The sequence below is a fragment of the Calypte anna genome, chromosome 6 (assembly GCF_003957555.1).
Source record: "Calypte anna isolate BGI_N300 chromosome 6, bCalAnn1_v1.p, whole genome shotgun sequence".
Classification (NCBI taxonomy): domain Eukaryota; kingdom Metazoa; phylum Chordata; class Aves; order Apodiformes; family Trochilidae; genus Calypte; species Calypte anna.
The window spans coordinates 20,387,079-20,412,296 of record NC_044252.1 but is presented as its reverse complement, the minus strand read 5'-3'; the positions used below and the strand labels follow the sequence as shown (position 1 = coordinate 20,412,296).

Below are 25,218 nucleotides of genomic sequence, written 5' to 3'. Positions count from 1 at the left end.
GAGTAGAGGGGAATAAGCACTTCCCTCAGCCTGCTGTCTGTACTCTTGCTAATACAGCTCAATAAGGGCTCACCACTAGCTTGCTTTCAGTTTTTGACCACTGTATTCCTCTGATGTTTTTCTGCAGTGCTTCTTTCCAGTCAAGTGTCCATCAGCCTGTACTGCTGTCAGGGTTACTCAGTCCCATGGATAGGAAGCTTTGTATTTCTCTTTGATGAACTTTGTGAGGTTTCTGTAAACCCATTAGTCCAGCCTCCTGAAATCTTGCCAAATGGCAGACGTACCCTCCAGCACATCAACTGCCCCCCTCAGTGTGCATTGCAGGGTTTTCATCTCTCCACAGAGACACCAGCTATATCAGTAATTTCCATATTCTGTTGCTCCTAAACATCCTAATATTTCTTACTAATTCTTAATTTTTGGTTTGTTTAAATAGGAGGAATCTAAATGCAAATAGGAATCTAAATCTTACCAACCTGATTGTTCAAATGCACTTGTGTTTCCAAGCCTCTGTGGTGCTTGGATACCACTTCCTTGGGGATTACAATTTCAGTTAGACTGAACTGGACTAAACTAGGTGGTTTTTAGCAGCTGTGATTCTTTGGAAACACCAGATCCTTAGTATTAGTTCACTGTATCTTTCTGTCAGCTTTCTTAGCATCTGCTATTAAATGTCTCAGTGGTCCCATTGGTATGGAGTTTGTCTAGCTCTTTATACTTCCATATTGAGTTTTAACTGATCAGTATAAATGTGTTTGTTTCTGTCAATTTTTGGAATGAAGCTTCAAGTAAAAATGTCACAGTTCCTTTTGCATCCTGATGTGCTTATAATTCTGATTGTTGGATGAAATAACTTATAAAATGTCTTCTCTGCCACTAATTTCTACCACTAATTCCTGTTGTGCCTTATTGACAGTGATGGCATTTAGAGATGAAAGTTTAAAAACTTCTTATAAGGGTGAATGAATGAATGACAATTTCTCATTAGACAACATTTTTCTGGCCTTGTAGTTACAGACAGCAGTTTGTAATGGTCAAAGTTGTGTGTGTATTCATTTTTCTTCAGATATTCATGCCATTTTTCAATATCATAATCATTGGAATTCCCTCCAGGATTCAAATGTGCCGTTTTAAAATGTAACATACAGGTTTTTTGCTTTATGTACAGCATGAAAAAAAAAATCTTTGTTTTCTGCATGCTGTCATCCCCAGAGAATTACTCAAGGGAGGTTGACAGATCAATAAGATTTAATTAACATCAAAAAGCAGAAAAGATAAATTTATTTTATATCTATAATGAAATCAGTTTACAATAAACAAAACTCTTTTAAAAGGATATTCCAGATTGTCGATAATGCATTATGCTACTCGAAAGTTTTACCATTTATGTACTGTACAAGATTAGAAAGGAGATTATAATAAAAATTAATATCTTAAAATGAAATTTGCTTTAAGATGCTGATTCTTCTTGAATGTTCTGTGGGCAAAATGGCTGGTTTGTGAATGGTTGATTGTTGCATTTGCACTGTTAAAAGCTTGTTCTTAAGCACACTGAATGGTGTACCTCAAGTACAATTACTTTAATTTTTTGCTACAGAAATGTGTAGCTTCATTGTGTTTCCTCTTTCACAAATTTGTTGAAATTTTCACAGTACTTTTTCAGAACTATCCAAGATATTTATTTCTTTAAATAACTGCACTGTTACTACTGTATTAGTTACAGTAACACTATTTGGAATGTATAGAACTGAAGCAAGTGTATACATAAAATTATTAAAAAGTATACTATTAGTATACCAAAATATTATTATATCAGTAAGGGTTAGAAGTAATACTTATCATTTTCAGCAGAGTATTTCTATTTAATAATACAGTATTTACATTATTACTACTGTAGCAATACAATCTGAAATTATACTGAAACTTTCTGATAAATAATAGTCTACATCAAGAAATTCACTCTGTAAAGGAGTTAATGGGGAAATGATGCAAATAAAAAGATTGGAGAAAAGATGCTCAAAAAAGGGGCATTGGAGTGGAGATTCAATTGCAATTCTGATCCAATAGACTTTTAAATTATTATTTGAAATTTGGGAGTTCAGTATATCTTGAATGTGTATCCATGCCTGCTAAAAAGAACACAGCAAATTCAAGAGAAGGCCACCACATCAAACTACCACATCAAAAGACAGTGTTCTTCTATTCATCCTCTGTTTCACTTGTGTTGGAGGAGAGAGTCTCAAGAGATGTTAGGAGACAGCATGAGAGTATCTCTGTGACAAGTTCCTCCACCACTGAGTTTGTGTCTCGGTGAACTCGGCAGCGTTGTCCCACGTGCGTGTGGGACAAGTTGTGGCTGAGCAGATTTACCTGAGGTATGCATGGAAGCTGAGCAAGTACTGAAAGAGAATGGGCATGTGATGACATATATTGTAATCCTGTTCCTACATTTTTTGTTCATTTTGGTGTTTGAACACATAAAGATTTTTTTTTTTATGTATTGTAACTTGCTCTGTTTTAGAGCTGACATCAATATGCATCTGAAGGAGTCCTATGAACTTTAAATCTAGTATGAAGAAAAATAATTACTACTAGGGAATCTTTTACTTGTAAGAACATTTCTGGAAGTTAAATAGAACAGTACCTTTCTCCCTGATTTCATAATTGCATGTACTCATGAACATTAGCTGCTTGTACATGGACAAGTTAATATTACATAAATAATGGTGCTGGAAATCAGCTCTCTGCATGCAAATGTGATTTTAAAAAAAAAGTATTAGCATAACAGTCCCAGTCTCCGAAGGGAAAATTTCACCTCAGGAAAATACTGTATTGAATCTTCTCCCAGGAGAACCTAAAATTACAAATAATAGAAAAGACTTTTAAATGTATGACAGTATTATCAGTGTTCAAGTTTGCTGGATCATCATATTCAGTACTTCTGATTTTAGCTTTTCCTGTGCTAGGATTTGTATTTATTTTTGTGTGCACAATTAGTGCCACTACACATAGAAACTGGCATGTAGGCTGCAGTCAGCTGATATTTTATGTGTCTAATTTATAGTACTGTTTGCAGAAATATAGTGCCACAAAGAGAAGTGGCTTCATGTCTCACAGTGAACATCTAATATTTTGTTTAAATCAGATAGTCTAAAGTCATATTGTTTTCTGTAACAGGCTCCTTTTGCTTTCCATCCATCACACATCCAGATTTAGTTCTCTCATTATTTCTTACTTCTGAAATCCATTAATGTAGAATGGGAACTTGATGTAGTTGATTGTAGAAAGATATTAATGGTTTTGAATTAGGTTTTTCATTAATTGTGTCAATAAGCACTAGCAGGTTCAAAAGGGATGCATGGATCTTTACTCTGCTTTAAATACATCTGTCATGCTGCTTTTGAATTTATATAGGTAGTAGGTTCTTTGCAACTAAAGTGTAAAGGTCACTGGGTCGAAGTGTATCAACTGAGAATTCTATTTTAACATAGGAGTGAGTCTGTCAATATTTTTGCTGTATTCTCATACCTGGTTTTTTTCTTTGAATGGTTCTTCTGCAGCCAGGTATAGGCCATTTAGATAGAGACCTTAATGGTAGTTTGATATTTTGTACTTAAGATCCTAGTAAAATACACAGATACAGTTCAGAAAGAATGAATACTGCTAGTGCTTGGAAGATGTAATATTTTGTGTATTTTTCAGACCTTTTTCTTAATAGATTTGTCTGTACAAAAAGTTTAATTTCTGTCTTGCAAAATGTATGCAGATGAGGAAAGAGCAGTCTGATGTTATTGTAAATTCATGAACTGTATCTACATAAGAAATCATCATCTGATTTTTCCTGCTCTTGAAAGGGAAGAGCTAGAAATGACAGGACATATTGAAATGAAGGCTCAGAGTTTCACACATGCCTAACAATGTTAAATCATTTTGCTTTCTCTGTAGGATTTTAAGACAGTGCTGTCTTTCCCCCAGTACCCAGGGGAGTTTCTGCACCCTGTGGTATATGCATGTACTGCAGTTATGTTGTTGTGCCTGTTTGCCTCCATTATCACCTACATTGTCCATCACAGGTAAGAAGTCAATTTTTTTGTGTTAAAGTGTCAGCATTATGCTGAGGTACTTGAATTTTTCTAACCCTTGCTGAAAAGATAAATTGAAATTATCTGAATTACTGTTGAATACTAGTATTAGCAATATGATTTACACCAGATAAATAGTAATTTAAAAAAGTATTAAAAGATAGTAATTAAAAAAAACAACAGAAAACTTGACCAAAAAAACCCAAACAAACAAAAAAAACAACCCAAACTTTACTTGACATGTAAATGTTCTTGGTTTTGGAAAACTTGTGTTTTCCTTTATATGAAAGATTTATATAAATGCCATCTTAACTACATCTGCTAAAGACCATTAGCAATTTAAAAAAGTAGGAATGCATTGTACTGTAGAAGCTTCTAAATATTAATTAAGTGAACTTAATGCAATGGCTTCTGATCTTCAGCTTCCATTTAATCCTTCAAAGATCTGTTGTTGAAGTTCTGCATATCTGGAGCTCTGCAATAAGGCTTTTCCTCTTACTACTCTATTTTAAATGCTTGATTTGATGGAGGAAAGTTTTAAATTAGTAGACCCTTGCCAGTAGAATCTTTACAATTTTTACCATTTAAGTTACCATTTTACTATTTATTTCAATGCTGTATAAGCCAGACTCTGTCCTATATGTATATTGCTGAGTAGAACTGAAAAAACAGATAATTTAATTTTACCATATGAAGCATTTTTCCAAAGTGTAATTTTACTAATAGATATGTTGTGTGTGTGTGTGTGTGTGTGTGTATTTTAAAATGTGATTTTTTCAACAGCACAATCCGAATAAGCAGAAAAGGATGGCATATGCTTCTCAACTTCTGTTTCCATACTGCTCTCACTTTTGCTGTTTTTGCTGGTGGAATCAATCGCATTAAATATCCAATTATATGTCAAGCTGTAAGTATCTGTTTTAGTAATTCTTTCTAATAGAGTGAAACCCTTAAACTGTGTCTTTTAACATAATATTGATGTTTCTTTTTCATTTCATACATTGTTCCAGAATCTTAAGTTTTTCATATTAAGTCATAATTATAAGCATATCTTGTAAAGGCCAGCTCTGGAATTGTTCAGTGTTTGGTTTTCAGCTGAGTTTCTGTGAGAGGCTGACCAATGCATTAACTTTTCTGCAGCACAGATTTCCTTATCTTAAAAAGATAAAAATAATCCTGAAAACCACAGTATTTCTGTGTTCTAAAGAATAGTTGTTTGATTCTGAAATTTTTCTAATGTCATTTCTAATCTTTGGATTGAATGGAACTAAAATTACTTCTGCTTTTTTGTATTTTAGAATATGTTTGTAATATGTGTAACTTCTGTCATCTGTAATGCCTGATGATGGCTCGTTAGCAATTTGTCTTAAATATTTCTTCCTCTTCGATGTTGTAGAAGTGCTACTGGTCTCATTTATGCTATTGGTATTTAACTGTGGTAAGGAACTTTACTAAACCAGCATTCTCACAGATTTTGTTCCAGTAACTAATCTATTTCTTTTGATTGGCTTGAATGGATTTAAACAGGAAGAGCTGCCAGTTAACAGCAGTCACTGCAAAACTCGCATAACCAGTGCTATAATTAGAGCTATTACTCTAATTTTCAGTGAAACACTTTGGAAGCTTCTTTTGTATACTTGTACATGGCTTGTGCATGCAATAAACAGCATATGTAAATTTGTAAGCACCTGTAATGTTCAGTGCACCATCTACCTATGTACATTATGTGGTATTAATTTAAATGACACACTTGTCCACTGGATTATTCTGAGAGAAACATGTCACAATATCAATCTGTATTGTGCTATAATTAATATGTGAGTTCAAAAAAATTTCAATATCATTTACCATTGTCTTTATCTGCAGTTTAGAAGATAAGTTTATAGCGCAGCTGTGACCATGTAATTATAGGATCACAAATGGCCGTCTGTTGTTACAGTCATTGTCTGGGTATTTACTTTGCAGATTGCATGGTAATAATGCAGTGTTAACAGCAACAATGCAAAATTGAGTGTGATAAATGAGTTATTAATAATCTCTTATGATTAATATATTAACTACAGGAATATTTTCATAAAATGCATTATCAGTGACACCAGTTTCTTGCTATGGTATAGGTCTAGAAACATGCACACTTAGAGAAGGTGGCTCGAACCATTTGCATATGCCTTCTTATCAGTTTGATAAAGGTATTTATTTACCTGACACCATGCTACCTCAGCAGACAGTATTTTTATCTCTGCAGGTAAAATACAGGAAAAATGCAAGTCACACAGGACACACACAGTTCTCTGGTTGCTGGTAGAAATTCTGATGTAATTAGATTGGGCTAACAATGCAACAGTGCAAGCAGTCTAAAGCAAGACTCCTAAAATTAATAACACAGGTTGGACAAATGTTCACTTCCAGAACAATCCCACTATACTTCATCACAGATCCTATTTTGTTTATTGACATCAATGTTTTTCAAAATTCTGTGACTTCCAGTACCTGTCTCTTCCTGTGATAGCCCTTAGAGGAGTACTCCATGAATTTAAATTCAGGGTGCCAAAGCTAGCTTGGGTGGTCAGACTTACTAATGGCTTTCCCAGAAGGTTACATATTTCAACATTTCCTATAGCTTGCTTAAGCAGCAGTGGGTTGGACAGAAGTCCTTTTCTCCTGCACATTGAATATAGCAATTATTTAAATCACTCAGCCTACTGAAATGTGTATTTATATAGCTGGTTTTGGCTCTCTGTGTTCCTCAAGTATAGGTTTTGTCTCCTCCTTTTTAATTTTTTTTTTCTAATTCTGAAAAAAAATTATATTAGGGTTTAAAAATATATTTCTGAAAATCTTACCGAATTAAAATATTAGTTATACTCTATGAGCGTATGGTCACTATCAGTGCTGCTATATCACAGTTATCATTCCATCTGCTAGAATTCAAAACATACTGCAGCAGTGTACTTTGCAGTTTTTGTTTTCTGAGTGCAAAGAGGAAGATCTGAAGTGCAAGCATTTCCTGTCCTAATCACTGAAATATGGTGTGAAATCCAGTGAACTTCCACCTTTCTTATTGTAATTATCGCCAAAACTTTCACACAGGTGTCACTGCAACATCCTTATCCAAGTGAAATAATAGGCAGCTAGTTTTTATCATTCATAATTAAACAAGGAAGGTGGTTCTAAAAATAACTTAAGTAGGATCACCTTCTCCCTCTAAATGAGGTGTCCCAGGCTAATATTAAGCAGCAGAAATTAATGTTATGGAAATGGACCCATTTTTAGCTGTAAGAACCTTCATATCCCCTTGAAGGCAGAGTAGTAATGCAAAAAAAAAACAAAAAAAACTCTGATTCTGAATGTCACTGAATGCTGCCTGTTGATGGAGAGTCCAGAGTGTTGAACTTATGGCAAAATCTTTCATGCAAGGCAAAGGTTGAGGTATAAATTAATTAGAGCCAATACACTAGCCTGAAAGGCGCTTGATCCAGCCAGTGGATCATGTAGTCATTCCCTTCTATCTCCTAGACTTAGGGTCTTAGATTACTTTGCTATAAAGGGCAGAAGAATGCTTATTCTTTTCATGTAAGTAATGGGGCAGAAGACACAACCATAGCTGGATCACTCCCCATATGTGGGGGGCATTGTGTCTGTACTCTCAATCTCATGGCCTCTACTTTCCAGGAAAGCATGATAGCCATGAGGCTATGCCTGGTAGGGGTGAAATCATCAGCCTAACCTGTTGAAGCATGAAGAATAGTCTTAAGGGCATAAGATTCAGAAGATAGAAAAGTTAGGGAGTGAGACAGAATCATAATTTTTTATCCTAGCTGCCAGTCACTGATCTCATGATCACTTCAGTCCTTCTCCTATATGGGTTATCAGAGAAAAGCTTCAGTGTAAACTTCAGCAATGCTCAGATCTTCCTTGTACTTGATGAGTGTCACATGTGAAACTGCTTAAGAATTCCTTTCTAGGGCACTAGGGCACTAGGGCAGTGCTTCAGCAGGAAAGGTGAAGACCATTCCATACTAGCCAGTAGCCTGGACTACCCTTTGAAGTTTGAATTAGAATCCTGTTAAACTAAGCAGATCTTAGGGTTAGACACATCTCAAGTAGGACCTCAAGACACAAAAGTATTATAGAAAGAGGAGGAAAAAGGCAGTTCTTTCTGATCTAGTTATGGTATGGAGTTTTTTGGGGGTTTGTTTGTTTTGGGGGGGGTTGGTTTGTTTTGGGGTTTTTTTGAAAGAATACGTGTAAAATTAGTGTACTGTGATCACGTTTGCTAGATAGGGTGTCTCAAGTGATGTATCCTGTTTCAGAGCTCTTTGTGGTCTTTGGTAAGAAAGGTGCTTCATTGTTCAGCTTTGCTGAGACAGGAACAAAGCTAGTCAGACATACAAGCAAATCTTTAAGGGACTGGAACAACAGCTATGACCGCTAAAGGCAGCTGAACCTACGACAGCTAAAGACCTTGCATGATATGGAGTCAGACATGGATGCTGTGCTGATGGTTGTCCTTCCTGGTCTCATGTACCTGATTTATGGGTCTCAACTTCCTGCTCTAGATTTTTTACATGTGAAGGGAGCACTGGGTTGTTCTAAAGCTAAATGTTTTAAGTTAATTAAATATTCACAGCCACTGCTGTTATATACTGCAGAGAAATTCCTGAATCCCAATGAAAAGAATCACTTTCAGTCATCACTTTCAGCACTTTTAGTGCAGGTTTAATAGTTTAAATTGAATTATTACAATTGAAAAAAAGCAGAAATTAAAAACTAGGGGGAAAGAAATTTGTGTACAAGTTAAAGCTGATCAAGAGAGGTTTTTGTGCCAAAATGCTTTGCATAAACGTGGTTAGGTGCGTGTTGTGGAACTTGTTACCTCTGTGATGCTGAAATTTATTGAAAGAGGCCATACAGACATCTTTTTACTGTAGAAAAGTGTAATCCTCTATTTAGTAGGCTGGCACTTATTCCCAAAGATAGGAGTTCTAAGAACCCAGGACATGGAAAAATTGAGTCCAAGGAAACAAATTTTTCATCATATAATTGCAGCTGCCCAATAACTTTAGGTGCAATGCTGTCTTCAATGCGTATGTCCTTCCATTTTTTTCAGTTCCATTTGGCCTCTCAGTGGAAAGCCTTAGAAATAAAGGTCCTCACTTTAATATAGTCAATCATAATCCTTGGTTCATAACCCTTAAGTGGCTGATCGTTTCTATAAATATGGCCATATTGCTGTCCAATTTTCATATGTAGGTACCTTCTCACATGGAATTTATAACTGCTGATCATATTCTTATGGATTCTTGACATAGCTGTGTAGAATACTTACAGAATATATAGTAGCAGTGCTGTGCTTAAAAGAGAAAGGTTGTGAACAAAACAAATTTTTCGCTGTTATTCCTGCCTCCTTTCTCTCCCTCTTTCTCCTCTCCCTCTTATCTGTCCTGCCTTGCTTCTCCACCCCACTCTCCAACTCACAGTCATATTATCACAGAATCATAGAATCAGCTGGGTTGGAAGGGACCTCTGAGATCAAGTCAAATATTCACTGCATCCATACAGAAATGCTGTAAGGTGCATGTGAACTAAGTCCTGACCACACCAGCCATTGAACTGGCAATGTCAGCTAGTTGATGCTACAAAATCGTTTCATTCTCTTATTTCTGCCTCTTTTACCTCAAGCGACAACAGCTACAAAGGCTTCACACTCTCTTGTCTAATGTGTCAGACATGTCCCAGAGAAAATTACAAAAGTTTTTTTTCTGTTGATATTTGCTGCTATCCTGAAGTGTTTTGCTATATTACTAAATGTAAACAAAATTAGTGGGGTTTTTTTACCCACCAATTATTTTGTTTTAAGTTGAGCAAAAATCACCACTGGCTCAAATAAATCATTATAATAGATTTGTGTTAGCTTTAATCACCAATTCGTTGTATTCCTTAAATATTTATGTGCTTTCCAATTATGGCAATATTTGACTTGTCACTGCAAAATGTCAGGTTATTGCTTCAAAGGTAACCTCATTTGATATAATCAGATGGAGACTTAGCTGATGTAATAAAGCATTGGGGATTGGATAAAATTCTAATTACCATTTCCATAGTAATGAATGGCAATTACTAGCATAACAAAGCTGTTAATATTTTAGAGGTGTTCGTACTTTTTTTCACTTTAAATGATAAACACACCATTTTTGGGGGGACAAAATTTTAATAACAAATTTGACGAATTTATAGAATTTGTCTTTCTTAAGGAAGAATGCCAAGGTCTGTCATTTATTTTATAAGTTATATGGCTAGGTTTATAAGTTCCTTAAAATATGTGTGAAAAGAATCTGTTTCAGGCAAATAGCACTGATCACATTACAGGATGTCAACCTTGGCTGTATGCAGCTGAGAGGGCACAGCAGGATATTCCTGAAAAATTATAGGAAATAGTTGCACAGTAGCAAGCAGCAATGCTGACCTCTCATTAAACTGCATTGTGATCATAAGCTAACAAAGCTTGCAACACAAACTAGACTTTATATCACTTTGAATCTAGGTGTAAAAAGTTGTACTTAATCAGGTTCTTAGAAAATAAATGTCTTTTCAGTCTTGTCTTCATAATATACAATCTGTTATCACAGATATTTTCTATGTTAGATAAAATAACCAATTTCATCTGCCAGAGAGAAAAACAACAACAAAAAAATTGATACACATAGAAAGTCATATTAAAAAATTTGTTTGCTTGAGTACTTACGCAGTATGATTTTTCTAAAACTCTTTTTTTACTGATCCATTTACTGCCCTGTTTAACTGTCTATTTGTTTTTTAGGTTGGCATAGTACTACATTATTCTACACTCTCTACCATGTTATGGATTGGGGTAACTGCAAGGAATATTTATAAGCAAGTCACAAAAAAACCTCAGCCATGCCAAAACAGTGACCAACCTTCTTATCCAAAGCAACCACTACTCAGGTATAGAATGTTAGCTCTATTAATTATTTTTAGTATGTATTCCAAAAACATAAATTTTAAACAAGCTCTCACTGTTATTTCTGTGTTCTCTACTTTTTACAGACTGTAAATATACACATAAGTGATTCAGTTATATTAAAATCTGGATATTTATTGTATGCGAATAGATAACTCAATTAATGAAAAGAAAATACACAGAACTGGTGCAGGATAGGTTCAGATACCTTTATCTGAACAAGTACAACTCATGTGTTCTGTCGATCTCTTATGGAGGAAAAAAAACTGGCTTTCATATGGATTTATGCGTTATTTAATCACCAGAAGCTATGCTATAATGACTCTCTCTCTACCCTTATCTATCTTTCTGTAAATCTTGGCCATGTTTGTATTGATTGTCTAGTAACTTGATAGCAACTTTCCTAATTGCACATCAGAAATCTAATAGTATTACAGGAGCGACTGAAAGTCTAGACTCTATCAGCTTGCTAGAGGGAGCAGAGTAACTGAAGTGTCTCTGACAGGATGGGAGGTGTAATGTAGTGAACAAACGGGGGTTTCTGACCAATGTCACGGAATGGATTTTTTTTTTTCTTTAACTGTAAATAAATTACGTATTAGTTGATGTTATCTAGTGTCCCTGTATAGATTTTGGAGGAAGACTGAGACAAAGAGGAACCTTCAAAGAACAGTTACTATCTGTCTTGTATGTTTTTGTCAGGGAGGATGGATTGTCCTATGGAAGTGCTTCTCTTTACACAGAATGTTCAGTTTAGACTAAAGACTTTCTTTTAAACAGACTTAGCTTACTCAATTTTGAACAAAAAATGTTAATTAAGTAGCATTTATAGATAGCTGTGTGAGGTTGTCATAGCTTCTTAGAAGTCTATGTGAAAATGAATTTTGTTTTACTTTCGGGCTCTGCTGAGTGAAATCTTTATTAAAATGATTAGTTTTTTCTTTTTAAGACATTTTCTTTCTAGAAATGAAATTGATTGAATAAAATTTGTATAATGAAGACCCATGTTGAACATCAGCTTTGTTTTTTATAAAGAAGACATTCACTGAGTGTGCCTGACTTTGCTAATACATTATTTACTATACCATATTTCACAGTTGAGAATTTCACTCTTTCAGTTAGTAGCTCATAGCCAAGTGGGCCATTGCCAATTTTAAAGGTGCTACAGTGTGGCTATTAAAGTAGAAAATTGGTACAGGTTATATAGATCCCACATAGTGTAGTTTCTTCAAAGTTAAATCTTGTTTGAGTTGGAAGACAATAGGCAGGTTACAGAAGACATTACTCTAGAGTCTGTTGCACCAGGGATGTTGACATTCTCAGACCATGTAAATAAACAGATATTTTAGATTTAGTAACAGAAATTATAAACCTCCTTTTAGCTGTAACTGAGCATGAGTATAATTGTTTATTAGATAAGTGAAATTACTCTAAGTTATTTTTCTCACTGAGGGAGCTATATGTCCTAGAGATACAGGCATTGAAATGTCTAATATTATTTCACAGTGGTTAGTACTAAATTCAAAGTAATAAGAAATAAGAATGAAATGAATGAAATAAGAATTTCATTTCATGTAGAAAATGGGCACAGTATATGGAAAAATAAAAATCACTTTAAGCAAAAAAATGCCAAACATATGCTTGGTAATTGTTCTTTTAGAACGATAATGATAGTTTTTGTGGGCATTTTAACTTTCCTGGTTTTAATAAAATCAAAATCAGAATTATTCTGTATAATAATATTTCCACAAATCTCTTCAAGATACTTATATTTCAGTGTGGTCATCTGTAAGAAATCTTTTAACTAGACAGTGTTCTTCTATCTATAAGCTTATGCCAGCCTTTATGTATATTGTGCCTCAAGTATATAAGAGAGAACATCTCAGTCTGTTTAGGTTTAAGTGAAGGCATGTTAATTTTTATCTCCATTCAACACTAGTAGATACCTGGTTTGTTCACATGGAGATTGAAGTAAGCCTTTTTATGTGTCAGTACTATCAGTGCTAGCAAGCATGGAATACAGACTTAAAGACACGTTCAAAGAAGAGGTAGTTTATCAGTCATCTCTGCTAGACCTTCTTTGACTTGTGTTCAGGTTCTGTTGAATATATGAATGCATTTGGCAAGAATTGTACCTTTTGCTATTCTTCTACTACCTTTTCTGGTAACTGGTGTATATGATAGGCTGGGTTACCAGTTCACTTATAAGTGGTTTTGTATTCCTTGTGTTTGCACTTGCTATATGAGACATATAGCCAAAAATAAATACATAAATCTCTGACAAGAAAGTTACCAAAAATGATAAAAATTCTTTCACCACACTTTTTCAGAGAACTTGATCCATTCTAAAAGCTAGCTGAAATAGTGAAAATACGAAATAACTAAAAGGAGACCTAACCTGTTAATAGAAAAAGGCATTTGCTTGTAACAGTTACTCATTTCTCTGCATGCTATTTGCATTTTCATTGGCAGAAGTAAGAAAAATGAGGTACACTTTATCTTTTCCTCCTAGATTTCCTTGAGCTGTGGCAAGATATATTATGTAAAACTGTGGTTCTCTACTAGTTTTCTCTGTTTCTAGACAAAGTGATCAAACATGAAGTCTTTCTGCAGTGTAATTTTATTGAAATTTTTTCTTCATGGCAAAATGATTTTGATTGTTGCATCTTTTTATACATTAATCATCTATTACACAATACATGTTATATATGATACTCACTATATATTTTATTAGATATTATACATTAGATATATTATCTGTTCGTCACAGAGTTAAAGCTCTTGGGGCCTATCACTTTGATGACTGAAACCAACTGTAACAGTTCTGGTCTTTTTCACTGAATGTGCCTAGATGCTAATGAGGTGGATCAAATTAATGCACCATTGAATATTGTGTATTGAAATGCTGAAACCTAGCACTTCAACAGATAATGAAATTACTGCCTGTGAAATACACTCTCTGATATTCTTAATAGAAATAAATAATTCTATCTATTCATTCTCTGTGAACATTTGTTAAACCTGGCAGAGTTTTGGCTTCTGACTCATCTGAAGTCAGGTTTTGCCAGCAAAGATAAAGGGGCAGGCAAGATTCAGCTATTACTTGCAATTTTTAAAACTTCTCATCAGCCCAAACAGAGGCACAGTTAATGCTAGTTTTTATACCTGATACATGCATTAATTTTTCATGTGATGTCGTGTGTACATACAGTGTACAGGAGTATGGACCAAGCAGAAAATACTTCTGAAATGTGTTCTATTAAAATTATTCCTTTCCTAAGAGAGAGAAAAATTCTTTTTCTCACCTCAGAAAAGAGATAGTTGCTATCATGTTTAATATGATAAATTAAATACTGACCACAATTGCACTATTAACTTTTAAAACAAAAAAATAAATAAGCTGCCAGCTGAGCCAGATTGGTATTAAGGTGACAGATAATTAAATTATCTTTTATCTCAGGGTTAGGTACAGATATGTTTCCTCTGTTCTCTTCTGTTCAATGAGCATCTTGCAAGGTAACTAATATGGCAAACTTCACTTTGCAGTGTCCACTACCATATCTGTCATGAAAAAACATTTAATGTGCATAAAGAAGGTTGCAGAATCAACTGCAAAATGGTAACAGCTGATGTCACTGTCTCTTCTGAACTTCGTCTCATTTATTATGTTTAAGTAACTTACATATAAAAGGTTCTTGCTCATGTCATGGGGCTTCTAGGTGAAGTACCTCATGCAGTGCCTTAGGACAATGTTGTTTCTACCAGTTCAGGAATGGATTGTGTGTCCTTCCCTTTCTATACAAAGTCCTAGGCTTAGTACTATGGCTATTAAAAATTAACATAGAGAATTTTGGAAGATCATAATTTAGGCAAATTAAATCAGTTTTCATCTGTACACTCGGAGCACCTACAGTCAATATGAATAAAAAAGCTGTTTGCATATCTCATATGTTTTGAAATGTCTTAAATGTTTTTTAGAAACTGTTCTCTAACTTGCACACATGCACACCATCTATACAGAGTACTGACTGATGATGTCTCTGGAAATACCAGCAACAGGGATCTTCCTTGTGGGCTATGTGTATGGTGTAGCAGTGACACCTTGATCACATGCATGTGCAGGATGCCAGAGTGTTCCACTTTCATCCTCCCCCTCTCCTGTGAATGTGGCAGCAGCTCTTCACAGTCTCATGGTTCATTATTTCTCTCAGCTACTCAAAAATTAATCAGTAGTATCCAGCTGAACAGTAGCTAAGTATCTCTGTGATACTGAATGAATTAGGTTAAATTCTTCCTCTGGAAAAAAAAAAAAAAAAAAAGAAGAAATCATGGGAAACATCCACATTCAGGAAAACCTTCTCCTTCAGTTCGTGTAGACAAATCCTGCAATGACCCTCTTGCCTCTGAGATTTTACTGACTTGCATAATACCACAGGGGTCGTTTCAACTGCTTAGTGCTTTGCTCATAGTGTTAACCTGGCTTGTTTCAGAATGAAAATTTAGATACTTGGTTTGAATTCTTACAGGCTGGAAAACAGCTCATGGGCACAAAGGGATCTACTTCTATGTACTGCTGCAGTTGCCCAACTGCAGGTGCCAGGAGAGGCTGGCTGGAAGTGTTGTGACTTCCATCAAGAACTGATGATGTCGGAATTATTACTGAATAAGTTGCCAGTTAAGCAGTCTATTTCCTTAATTAGAGTTGCATACAATATTCAAAGTGTCATTGGCAACTCGCACATATTTTTGCACTATAATGCAAGTAATACACCCCAGTAATAGAGACTGAAGACTTATATTTAGTTTTTAAACAATTATTATGTTCTATACCAGAGAAAAACTCTAAACTAAAAGGAAGTAATGTTTTATAATATTCCTGACAGTGAAAGGGTCTTCAGAAAATTATCTTTGTTACCTCAGGATCTAGAAAAATTCCCTTATCAGTTACAACAAGTTGCCTATAATTTATTTCAGCACTTATTTCAGCAGTGTAATCATAGAATGTCTTAGGTTGGAAGGGACCTTAGGGATTGTCTACTCCAACCTCCCCGCCATGGGATAGCATGGCTTGACTAAGATATCAAAGTCTGTTTTAAACATCAAGTTTGCCAAATTTATCATGTCATTTTCTTGGCCGTTTTCTTTTCAGTGCCTTGAGTGTGAATCCCATGAAGCAACTTAGTTTGTATGCTGACAGACGTAACTTCTACCCTTGACAGCAGCAGCTCTGAAATGCAGTTAAGTTCTAGTGCATTTTTCATTAGCACTGACTCTCATGAATTAATATCTCAAATAATGATTGAGAAAGAGGGAGAGAGAAGGAGGTCACATGAAAAGCATCAATAATGGTCCATTATTTTCTTCTTTTGGGACGCCCTTAGATGTTATTTTCTCTAATCTTCATCTATTTTTCCTTCCCACAGTGAGCATACTAAATCTCCTCTGTGAGGTTTAAAGTTGGGCTTGATTATTCCAAGTGATTATCTGCCTTTTCCTTAGCAATTCTCTGTTGTTTGTGTATGTTGAAAGAAATGGGAAATTGTACCAGAGGGCAGAATTCTCAGAAGCCCTGAGATGTCAGTGGTTCAGTCTTTACTCTTAGTATAGACACCATTCTGTCACTGGAAAGTGAGTAAAAGGTATATCTCCCTGCTAGTAAGGATTTCACCAGTTGGAAGAACAATACACCAACAGTCTCACTGCAAAACTGTTATACTATGCTCCAGGGAGTTGGCTGTAATTTCAATACCTGATTGCAACCTTTGCTTAGAGGAGAGAATATTTTGATGTGGACAAAGTCAGTTATCAGGAAGTTTAACTAATGTCTCTGAAATTATCATCAAAGCTTCTTATGTTAGTTAATGGAAGATAAAACTAGTTTTAACAAGAAGTTTGTTTCTTCCAATGTATATTTTTAGATCATTTTCAAATTGGGCTGTAATTAGTTTGATTCATTATTGAAAAACTGACATTTTTTAAATGTTTTCACAAGTCTGTATAAGGCCTCAATACCGTAAGTTCCTAAAAAGAACATGTGTACTATCTGCCTTCATGCATATTGTCTGCAAATCACTATTCTCAAGTTTCTTGTTTCAATATGTATCATATTTGTCAGGAAGGAGAAAGACCATATTGCTGAAATACTATTTTTTAGATTTTGCATTTGATAAAAATTGAAAGTAAAAAGAAGCCATGTTTTCTTTCCAGCTATTGTTTTAATTTTATCCTCAAATCCATAAATTCATATCCACAGATCTACATATCCAAAAATATGGTATATGTTCAACATGAAAATAAGTAAATATATTATTATATTGGATATGAAAATAATCTAAGGATACAAGACATTTCAAAATTCTAGTATGATTTCATTATATAGCTAATCTTTTGAATAATGTTGTATTCTGAAGACAATTTGAGTAACTCTGACATTCAACGATAACAATATCACCAAAAATGCTGCTCTTACTAGTCAGACCATACGGTGTTTTAGCAGTGCACCAGTCTAGGCAAGTTCTCAGCTTTATACCACCTGAGGAACAAAGTCACTCTTAAATACAGTTACTCTTAAAAGGATTATATATTGTTAGATGGAGTCATGGCTTACAGCCAGAGCCATTTTATTGCTAGCTAGCAATGTAACTCCAAGTTCTGAAGTGGAAAAGTGTATAAAATGGTAACAAGAGAGCCATTTTCATGAATTCTTCTTAGTTTCAGCCTGGAGCTACATGCATTTCTATCATATGAGGAAAAATTATCTCAGGTCAAAGAAAATGTTTAATTCAGCTTTGAATTAATTGTTCCACACAAGAACATTTCCAGTAAAAACAAAAATTTAAAATATTAATGAGATTCACAGTAGCAATGTATGCTGTCGTTGGTACGCTGAGAAAGCTGTTGGACTTTGTGTAGGCTATGTAAATACTCCTTGCAAATGGCATTGGATTGCCAGTGTATGGTGTCATAGAGTGGAGATATTTTCCTGCCTACTTTGAACCCAACCAGAGAAGTAATTAGAACTTTGCTTCTCCATCTTCAAGGTGGGTGACAGAATTATTGTGTTACGCAGAGCAAAATGGTAACCAAGCCACCTGCTTTACTTTTAGTTTCACTTAATCGAGTTTATGATTCAAGCCTCAGACTGGAAGTATTTCCAAAGATTGTTCTCCAGTAGACAAAATTATTCTTCAAACGCAATCTGAATAAATCATCGTATGCTTTACGTGAAGGATGCCTGGAACAGGGGTTCCTCTGAATTTATTTTATTTTAAGACTATGTTACAATCAAAGTAGAAAAAGCATATTTTTACTGCCATAACTTAATTAGATTAGGTTTAGGAAAAAAACAGATTATGTCAGCACTTCATAGAACAGAAATCGAATAATGCCAAACCTTTGAGAGATGTCAAGGTTGAATGTGAAGTTTTATCTTCTTTGTTTAAAGAATAGTGTGTGAGCCACTTATCATAGATGAAAAGAAATGGTTTACAGTTATTGCAAAAAAAGTATGTCAGCATATTACACAATATTAAACAACGTAGGAAGTTACATAACAAGATCCAGTTGAACTCTTCTCAGTTGTAAAGCTATTGACAAACATAGCCAAAAAAGAAAATTACATCATCTGAGTGATACCTGACCATTTAATGAAGTAACTATGGTCTTGGGACTTAGAAGTCATGTTGTTATCAATTTCTGGCATTTGCCAACTTGCAAAGTTGTAAGCCTCAGGAAGACTTAAAATGATTCATATGATTTTTTTGGATTTGAAAAGCTATTTATAGCTGATCTGCAGAAATGCATTAGATTGAATTTTTATCTGTTTTTATCATTAATTCACATGTAGGTGTTTCCTGGAAAATCAGAATTCTAGTCACACTATTTCTTGCCTTAACACTTTCTAGAACTTGAGCTAGTCATATACATAATTGTAGAGGATAAGCTAGAAGGTAGGGTAAGCCTGATAAAATGCTCCATGCTTTGATATGTTGCTCCAGGCAAAATGTAAAACGCTGACTGGAAATGTTGCAAGTTCTAAAAATCCTTGAAGATAAAATATTCGAACTCCAATGGGGACTTTGTATGTAACCTTATCAGATTTGACAGAGCTAAATATTTTCTTAGATGATTCTCTGGTGTCATATAGATTAAACTTGATTATGCAAAATGCTGTGAAGAGAAATGAGTAAGATAATTTCAAATGTGTATTGCCATAGTATGGACAAAAACTAAACATTCTCATCTCAAGTAACAATATTCACCACAGAAAACACTATCTGATTTGTAAGTGTGGATGACTGTACTTATTTATTATTTAAAAAAAATAAAATAATTTTTTATTTAAACAAAGCCAGACTCTCATTACGTAAAAATTCTTTCTTATAAAGATTATTATGTGAGAAAGATGGACCCTAGAGCTTGTTAAGATACGCCTCTCTTTTAAGTGTGTGTTTGTGTGCATCCAGCTTAACTGTAATTAAAACAGCAATGCTGCAGGAAATCAAGACATGAGGAATTGTGAAGTACCTTGTGATCATAAACTGCCATATCAGAGAAACTAGAATACTTCAGGCAACCAACTAATATAGAATAATTCAATAGTCTCTAACTGCAGCATAGTACAACCACGATGCACATAAATTATAGCATGGCATAAGTTCTTATCAAGTTATTGCATTAACCAATACATTGCTACTGTTCCACGAAGTAATTTTCACTTAAAGGTATTATTAGATTTGAAGAGCAGATCATAACTATAAAAAGTATCTGGGTTATCTTAAAATAAGATAGCAATAAATCCCAAAGATACCCCTTAAATACATATATGAATGTTTTTAGCAATGATAGTTTTAAATGCATGTTTCTTACATTTCAGAATACTTTTCTTAATGGAAAGTTCAAGGAAACTACAATATATTTCTTGGACAAACAAGTGGTGAAATACATAGATGTACATATTCAATTTAAAATGCTGCAGTATATTGAATTGTAACTAATGTAAAATCAGCTTCAGACCTGATTCGTTCCATGCATATGTCCTTCCAAACGTATATAATAATCTCTGATTTATGCCCATTTGGAAGGCATGCTTAAAATTCCTGGAAGGAAATTTTACATTGCATCAATTATCCTGGTTCTGAGATGGGAGACAACAGAAAAATACACTTATTCCTCTGCTGATCTCCTTAACTTTGTACCTCCTAAACAGCTGAAGATCATTACTGGAAATGCAGATGGTGATTGTCTTTTCAACTTAGTCTTCGTTAAAGACTCCTAACGAGAAGAAATTAAGGAGAAAATCACAATTAAAATTTTAAAGTAGGAATGTTTAAATGTTTAAATCAAATGAGGAATAACATCTTGATGGATTATGAGTATTTTAAATTGGATTTTCAAAATGCTGTAATACTACTTTAGAACTTTGAGCACGATTTGGAGCAGTTTTAGTTCTCTTTCAACTGCTAAAGCTGTAAATAGTGAAACGCTCTTCAGGAGCAAGGTTTGTAACTGAAAGACAGCTCAGTGTTCAAACCCTGCTCAGGGTTTTGCCCTTTGCATTTATCATCACTTCTAATATAAACAGAAAAAGTAAATTGCAGTGGCTAAGTTACTGCAGACTGAGAAATGAAAGTTCTCCTATTTAAATTTTATAATTTTAGTATTCTGAGTAAAGAATAAGGAACATACTAAGAATCACCTCCAGACTAGATAGAACCCTCATATGTTAGATTAGAAGTCAGCCATTGACTTGTTGGGTAACAGAGTAACATTTTCTGGATCAACTACTTCAAAATAGCCTACCTAGTTCCTTAAGATGGCTCAGAAAGGACAGCAGAGGGAAGGCAGGTCTTATCTGTAGAACAGATTTCATACATAGGTAGAATTTTCTCTGATGTTTCTGCTGAACACCTTGAACTTGATAGTTTTCTGTGCAAAAATCACTGTCAAGGTATTCAGAATTTGCATTCTAAATTTCCTGACTGTTTTTTCAGGTTGTATTTTTCAATGCTTGCCTTGCATTTTTATAAGGTGCTATGAAAATATAGTGTGCTTTACAGAGACAGTTGAACTATTGCTTATGCAATACGCACATTGTAAGTGAGAGAAACTCAGTATACTGATTAAAAGTACAGAAACTGGGGAGTACAGGAGCTCATGAGGCACATCAGGAGATGAAATGTTTACTCAGTATAAAATAGGTACTCAGTGTGAAAATGAGGCAAATAATGAATCTTGGAACAAAGTACAGGCCAAAATACAGGTCTTGACAGATCCATGGAAAGTCTCAAAGAGATCAGTGAAACTAACACAGGAAAGGAGAAGTCATCTCCTGATGAGGACATCTGAGATGGTGAAAATATTGGTAAAGGAAATTAAAATGGGAAAATACTGTGAAGTCAAGTTAAGTAAAAAAAAATTAAATATTTTAAAAGCTCATATCTATTCTTATCTACATTCAGTAATTTCTGTTCAAATTCTATTCTTAATCTTTCTTAACGGGATAGTAAATCAACCCCTTGTTGGCGAGACATATGTCTTGAGAGGTTCCACAGTTGAAAGGCAGGAAAGGAAAAGATAATGTTTGTGAGTACCATCAGAAAAATCATAATATTTCATATTCTGTTTAGAGAATGACTTTGTGCAGTTGTGTGATTTTGTTTGAAACCCTTATCCCAAACTTTAAAAAAGCAAGCTTCTAACTCCGTATTTTCAATGACAGTTATAAACATGAATAAAGAAGGAATACATGAACTCAAGTCACTAGAAAGCTGTCCACTCTCACTGCTAGTCATGAGTGTTAAAAACAACACTGATGAGAGGCTTAAAATGTATTAATAAAATTCCCTGAAATTATTTAAGACCTGACAATAAATAAGCTTAAGTCACAATAAGGAATAAACAGTTCGGTATTAGAAAAAGATTTTAAATTATGAGAATAGTTTACAGTTAAAGAGGATTTTTTTACAAATTACAAACTATAAATTACCTAGGAGGCTGTGGAAACTCTGTCATAAGAAGTTTTTTAGCATAGATTAGCTAAACCTAAGACAGTCATGATAGATCTTTCATGTGACCTTGCCTCAGAGCCCTTGAGTGGACTAGATGACTTCTTGATGTTCATTAATGCCCTAAAATTCTGTTACATTTAAAACAAACATTTTTCCTAACAATATTCTAATTTTTTGAAACCTTTATTTACTACTGATTTCTATAGCCTTTTTCATCTTGTAAAGAAATCTTGTGTTTTATTTTGCAAGCAAATTCTGACAGACTAGACTTTGAAACTAATGTGCCAGATATTCCAAATATGCCTTCATGTTTGCAAATGCTATGTCTTGTAGAAACTGGCTGCTGATCCTCCAGTTATTCTTATTCAGGTACCAGGTTACGATATTAAACATAAAAAATTAGGCCATCTTCTCCTCAGAAATGTCCACATCCATAATGGTTTTTCACTGGGAGTTACACATATATAACAACGGAGAGATTTTGGTTCATAGATGGAAATTATTGCTTATTGCTATTAGATATAAAATTAAATACATTCCCTGGAGTTTTATTACACAGATTAAAAGAAGTTAAATATACAATATTTAATGTACTTAAGGATAATAAATGTCCAGGATAAACTTTCTGCCTTTGTCGACTGAGAAAGGAGTGATGCCATTATCATTGGTTTACACTTGGTACTCAGGGAATCATTCAGTATTTTAACATTTTATCTTAACATTGTCTTAAGTTTTCTGTGAATGAAAACCTGAGACCAAAAGATACATTTATCTACTGATTATGAGAGATACTTGGTTATTGTTTTTGTCTATTGATTAGGAGGTCAGAGAACTATGATTATTGAAGATAATGTGTTTGCTTCTGTGTTTTTCAGCAATGCCATGAAATTGAAGATTTTTGAGGTTTACATTGAAATGTTCTATATTATTTTATGGTAAATATATGAAATGTAAGAAGTAGTTTGCTCTTCCAACATGCCTTGACTTGTTGCTATGCTTATTAAAAGTAGTCACATCAGTGCATAAGTCATCACGGATATAAAAAACGGTATACCTATAAATCTCTGAGCAGAAAACAATTTCCTCAGATATAATTATTCCTTTCTTCAGATGTTATTATTGTTTTAGCTCCCAAGCTATCATTTTTGCAATAATTTGTTTTATAATTTGATTATGAATTTGTGGTATTTACTAACTATGAGTCATGAGTGCTCAGTAATGGAGTCTTGCTGCTCCTTCTTATTAGATGAATCTACAGGCATCTTCAGAAAGAAACCTATGCAGGCAGAGTTCATTTCCAAGAAATACTTATCATACCACTTTGGAATTTCTGAGATTACTGATGTCAGTAAAACTCACAGTCATGGATCAAAAAATATAAGGAGCAGGAATCATAGGCAAATTGTTACCACTGGTATTACCACCTAGCCTCCCATTAGTGATAGTGAAGAAGCAACCAATTAGCTATACTCCCTCTTCATGTGTTTAAGAGAGTGTTTTCCAACTGGAGAGAACTCATTACTGCTTTCTGAAATTCTGACATTGCCAGATCTGCTAACAATCATCTTACCTAGCAAACCTAGGAAACCTTATGACCGGAAAAGCTGAGCAATGGGTTGCACTCATAGTTTTGTGAAGGTGACCATGGCTGCTGTTCATTCCTTTTCAGATCTCGTTTTTTCACATTACTAATACATTCTGTAAGCATTCTGTAAATTACTTTATTTTTTTAGCTTTCAATAAGTATTTCTCTACTGTTACTTATTTATAAATGTTAACTCTCCCCTTTCTCTGCTTGCCCTTTTCTTTCAAAGTTTCATGACCATTTCTGGCTGAGTGCTCCAAGAAATCCTGTGATTTTTCAGAAACTTACCCTTTGACCTTTTTATATATGATGGAAAAGCTTTGTTTTTGCTTCTGGTTAAAAGCTGGGATAGGGATCACCAAAAATAGACTTCTGTGTATGTCAGTTTTTAAACAACAGGAAAAAGCAAATGTTCATGCCATCTTCACATAAATATTTCCCATAGCTCTACTTAGTAAAACTGACAACAGCAAAAGTCCTCAACATAAAAAGCTAAGAATTGGGGTTGACTGTCAAGAAATGCTGCAATTGTACCTTTTTTCTTATTTTTTAATAGTGTGAATTCAGGATAAAATGTCAGCCTGAACTTTTACCAATAAATCTAAGTTTCCATGGGTTTGTGGAGTCATTAATTGACTACTATTTGCCTTATGATTTACTAGTAGGGTAATCCATGATCATTATTTTAATATGAATAAAAGGAATTAAAAAGGAACATTTCTTTGCTACCTCTAGATTAGCAAATTGAGTAATACTCTGTGGATTATGAAGGGGAAAGTCAAAAGTCTAGAATCATGTGGGAAAGTTATCTCCATAATGCTTTAATGTTTCACTGCTGCTTGTTACATTTAATAACCCCTACTTGGTAAGATTTTAAGTTCTTGGTGACTTGGATATCTGCCGAGATAATAAATTGGAAACTGCAGAAATGGATAGATTTTCTCTATGAAAAAAAATGTGGAAAAGTGAGCTTTTATATTTTTGCAAACTAATGATGAAACTTTGCTAAGATTCTTTAGAAGGCGATTAGTTTCTGCAAAAGAATGGTGCAATTTTGTAGAAAAAAGTCATGCAAATCTGCATTTTACTAATATGGAACTTGACCAAAGTCAGTGGGAACACATATAAGTAATGGATGCACAACTTTCTGACATAATAGTAGTTTCATACAAAACAGATTTTTATTGCAAATATTCTTGGCTGCAGTCACAGCTGTGGGCATTGTTCGTGGGATGTGTAGTGAGGTCTTTTTCTCAGACAGACATTCTGTCCTATCATATTTACATTTTCATAATGCCCTGTATGCTTCTGAAGAACTCTGGCTGCAGGCACACAGCCTTCTAATTACAGGAACTTTCAGTGTATGCTGACTCACCTGTGAATCAGTTTACTCTGGGCAGTGCATGGGTTTCGATTTACAGTGTGATACAAGCTGGGGAAGCAGTAGGTCTAAAGAGCCCTTCTCTTAGCATTGACGGCTGGTCTGGATGGATCCCCATAAAACTGAAAAGATAACAAGGAATAACAAGTTAATCCTAGAATCATACAAATAATAAGTTT

The 25,218-nt window shown here is 34.4% G+C and overlaps 1 protein-coding gene across 1 annotated transcript in view; it reads left to right on the top strand.

The window, feature by feature from the left end:
- LOC103535886 (adhesion G protein-coupled receptor A3) overlaps window positions 1-25,218 on the top strand; it is a 250,606-nt gene that overhangs the window by 209,998 nt on the left and 15,390 nt on the right. The window contains exons 15-17 of the mRNA XM_030453634.1: window positions 3,946-4,073; window positions 4,866-4,989; window positions 10,903-11,048. Coding sequence (XP_030309494.1) covers window positions 3,946-4,073; window positions 4,866-4,989; window positions 10,903-11,048 — 398 coding nt within the window. The remainder of the gene's footprint in view (window positions 1-3,945; window positions 4,074-4,865; window positions 4,990-10,902; window positions 11,049-25,218) is intronic.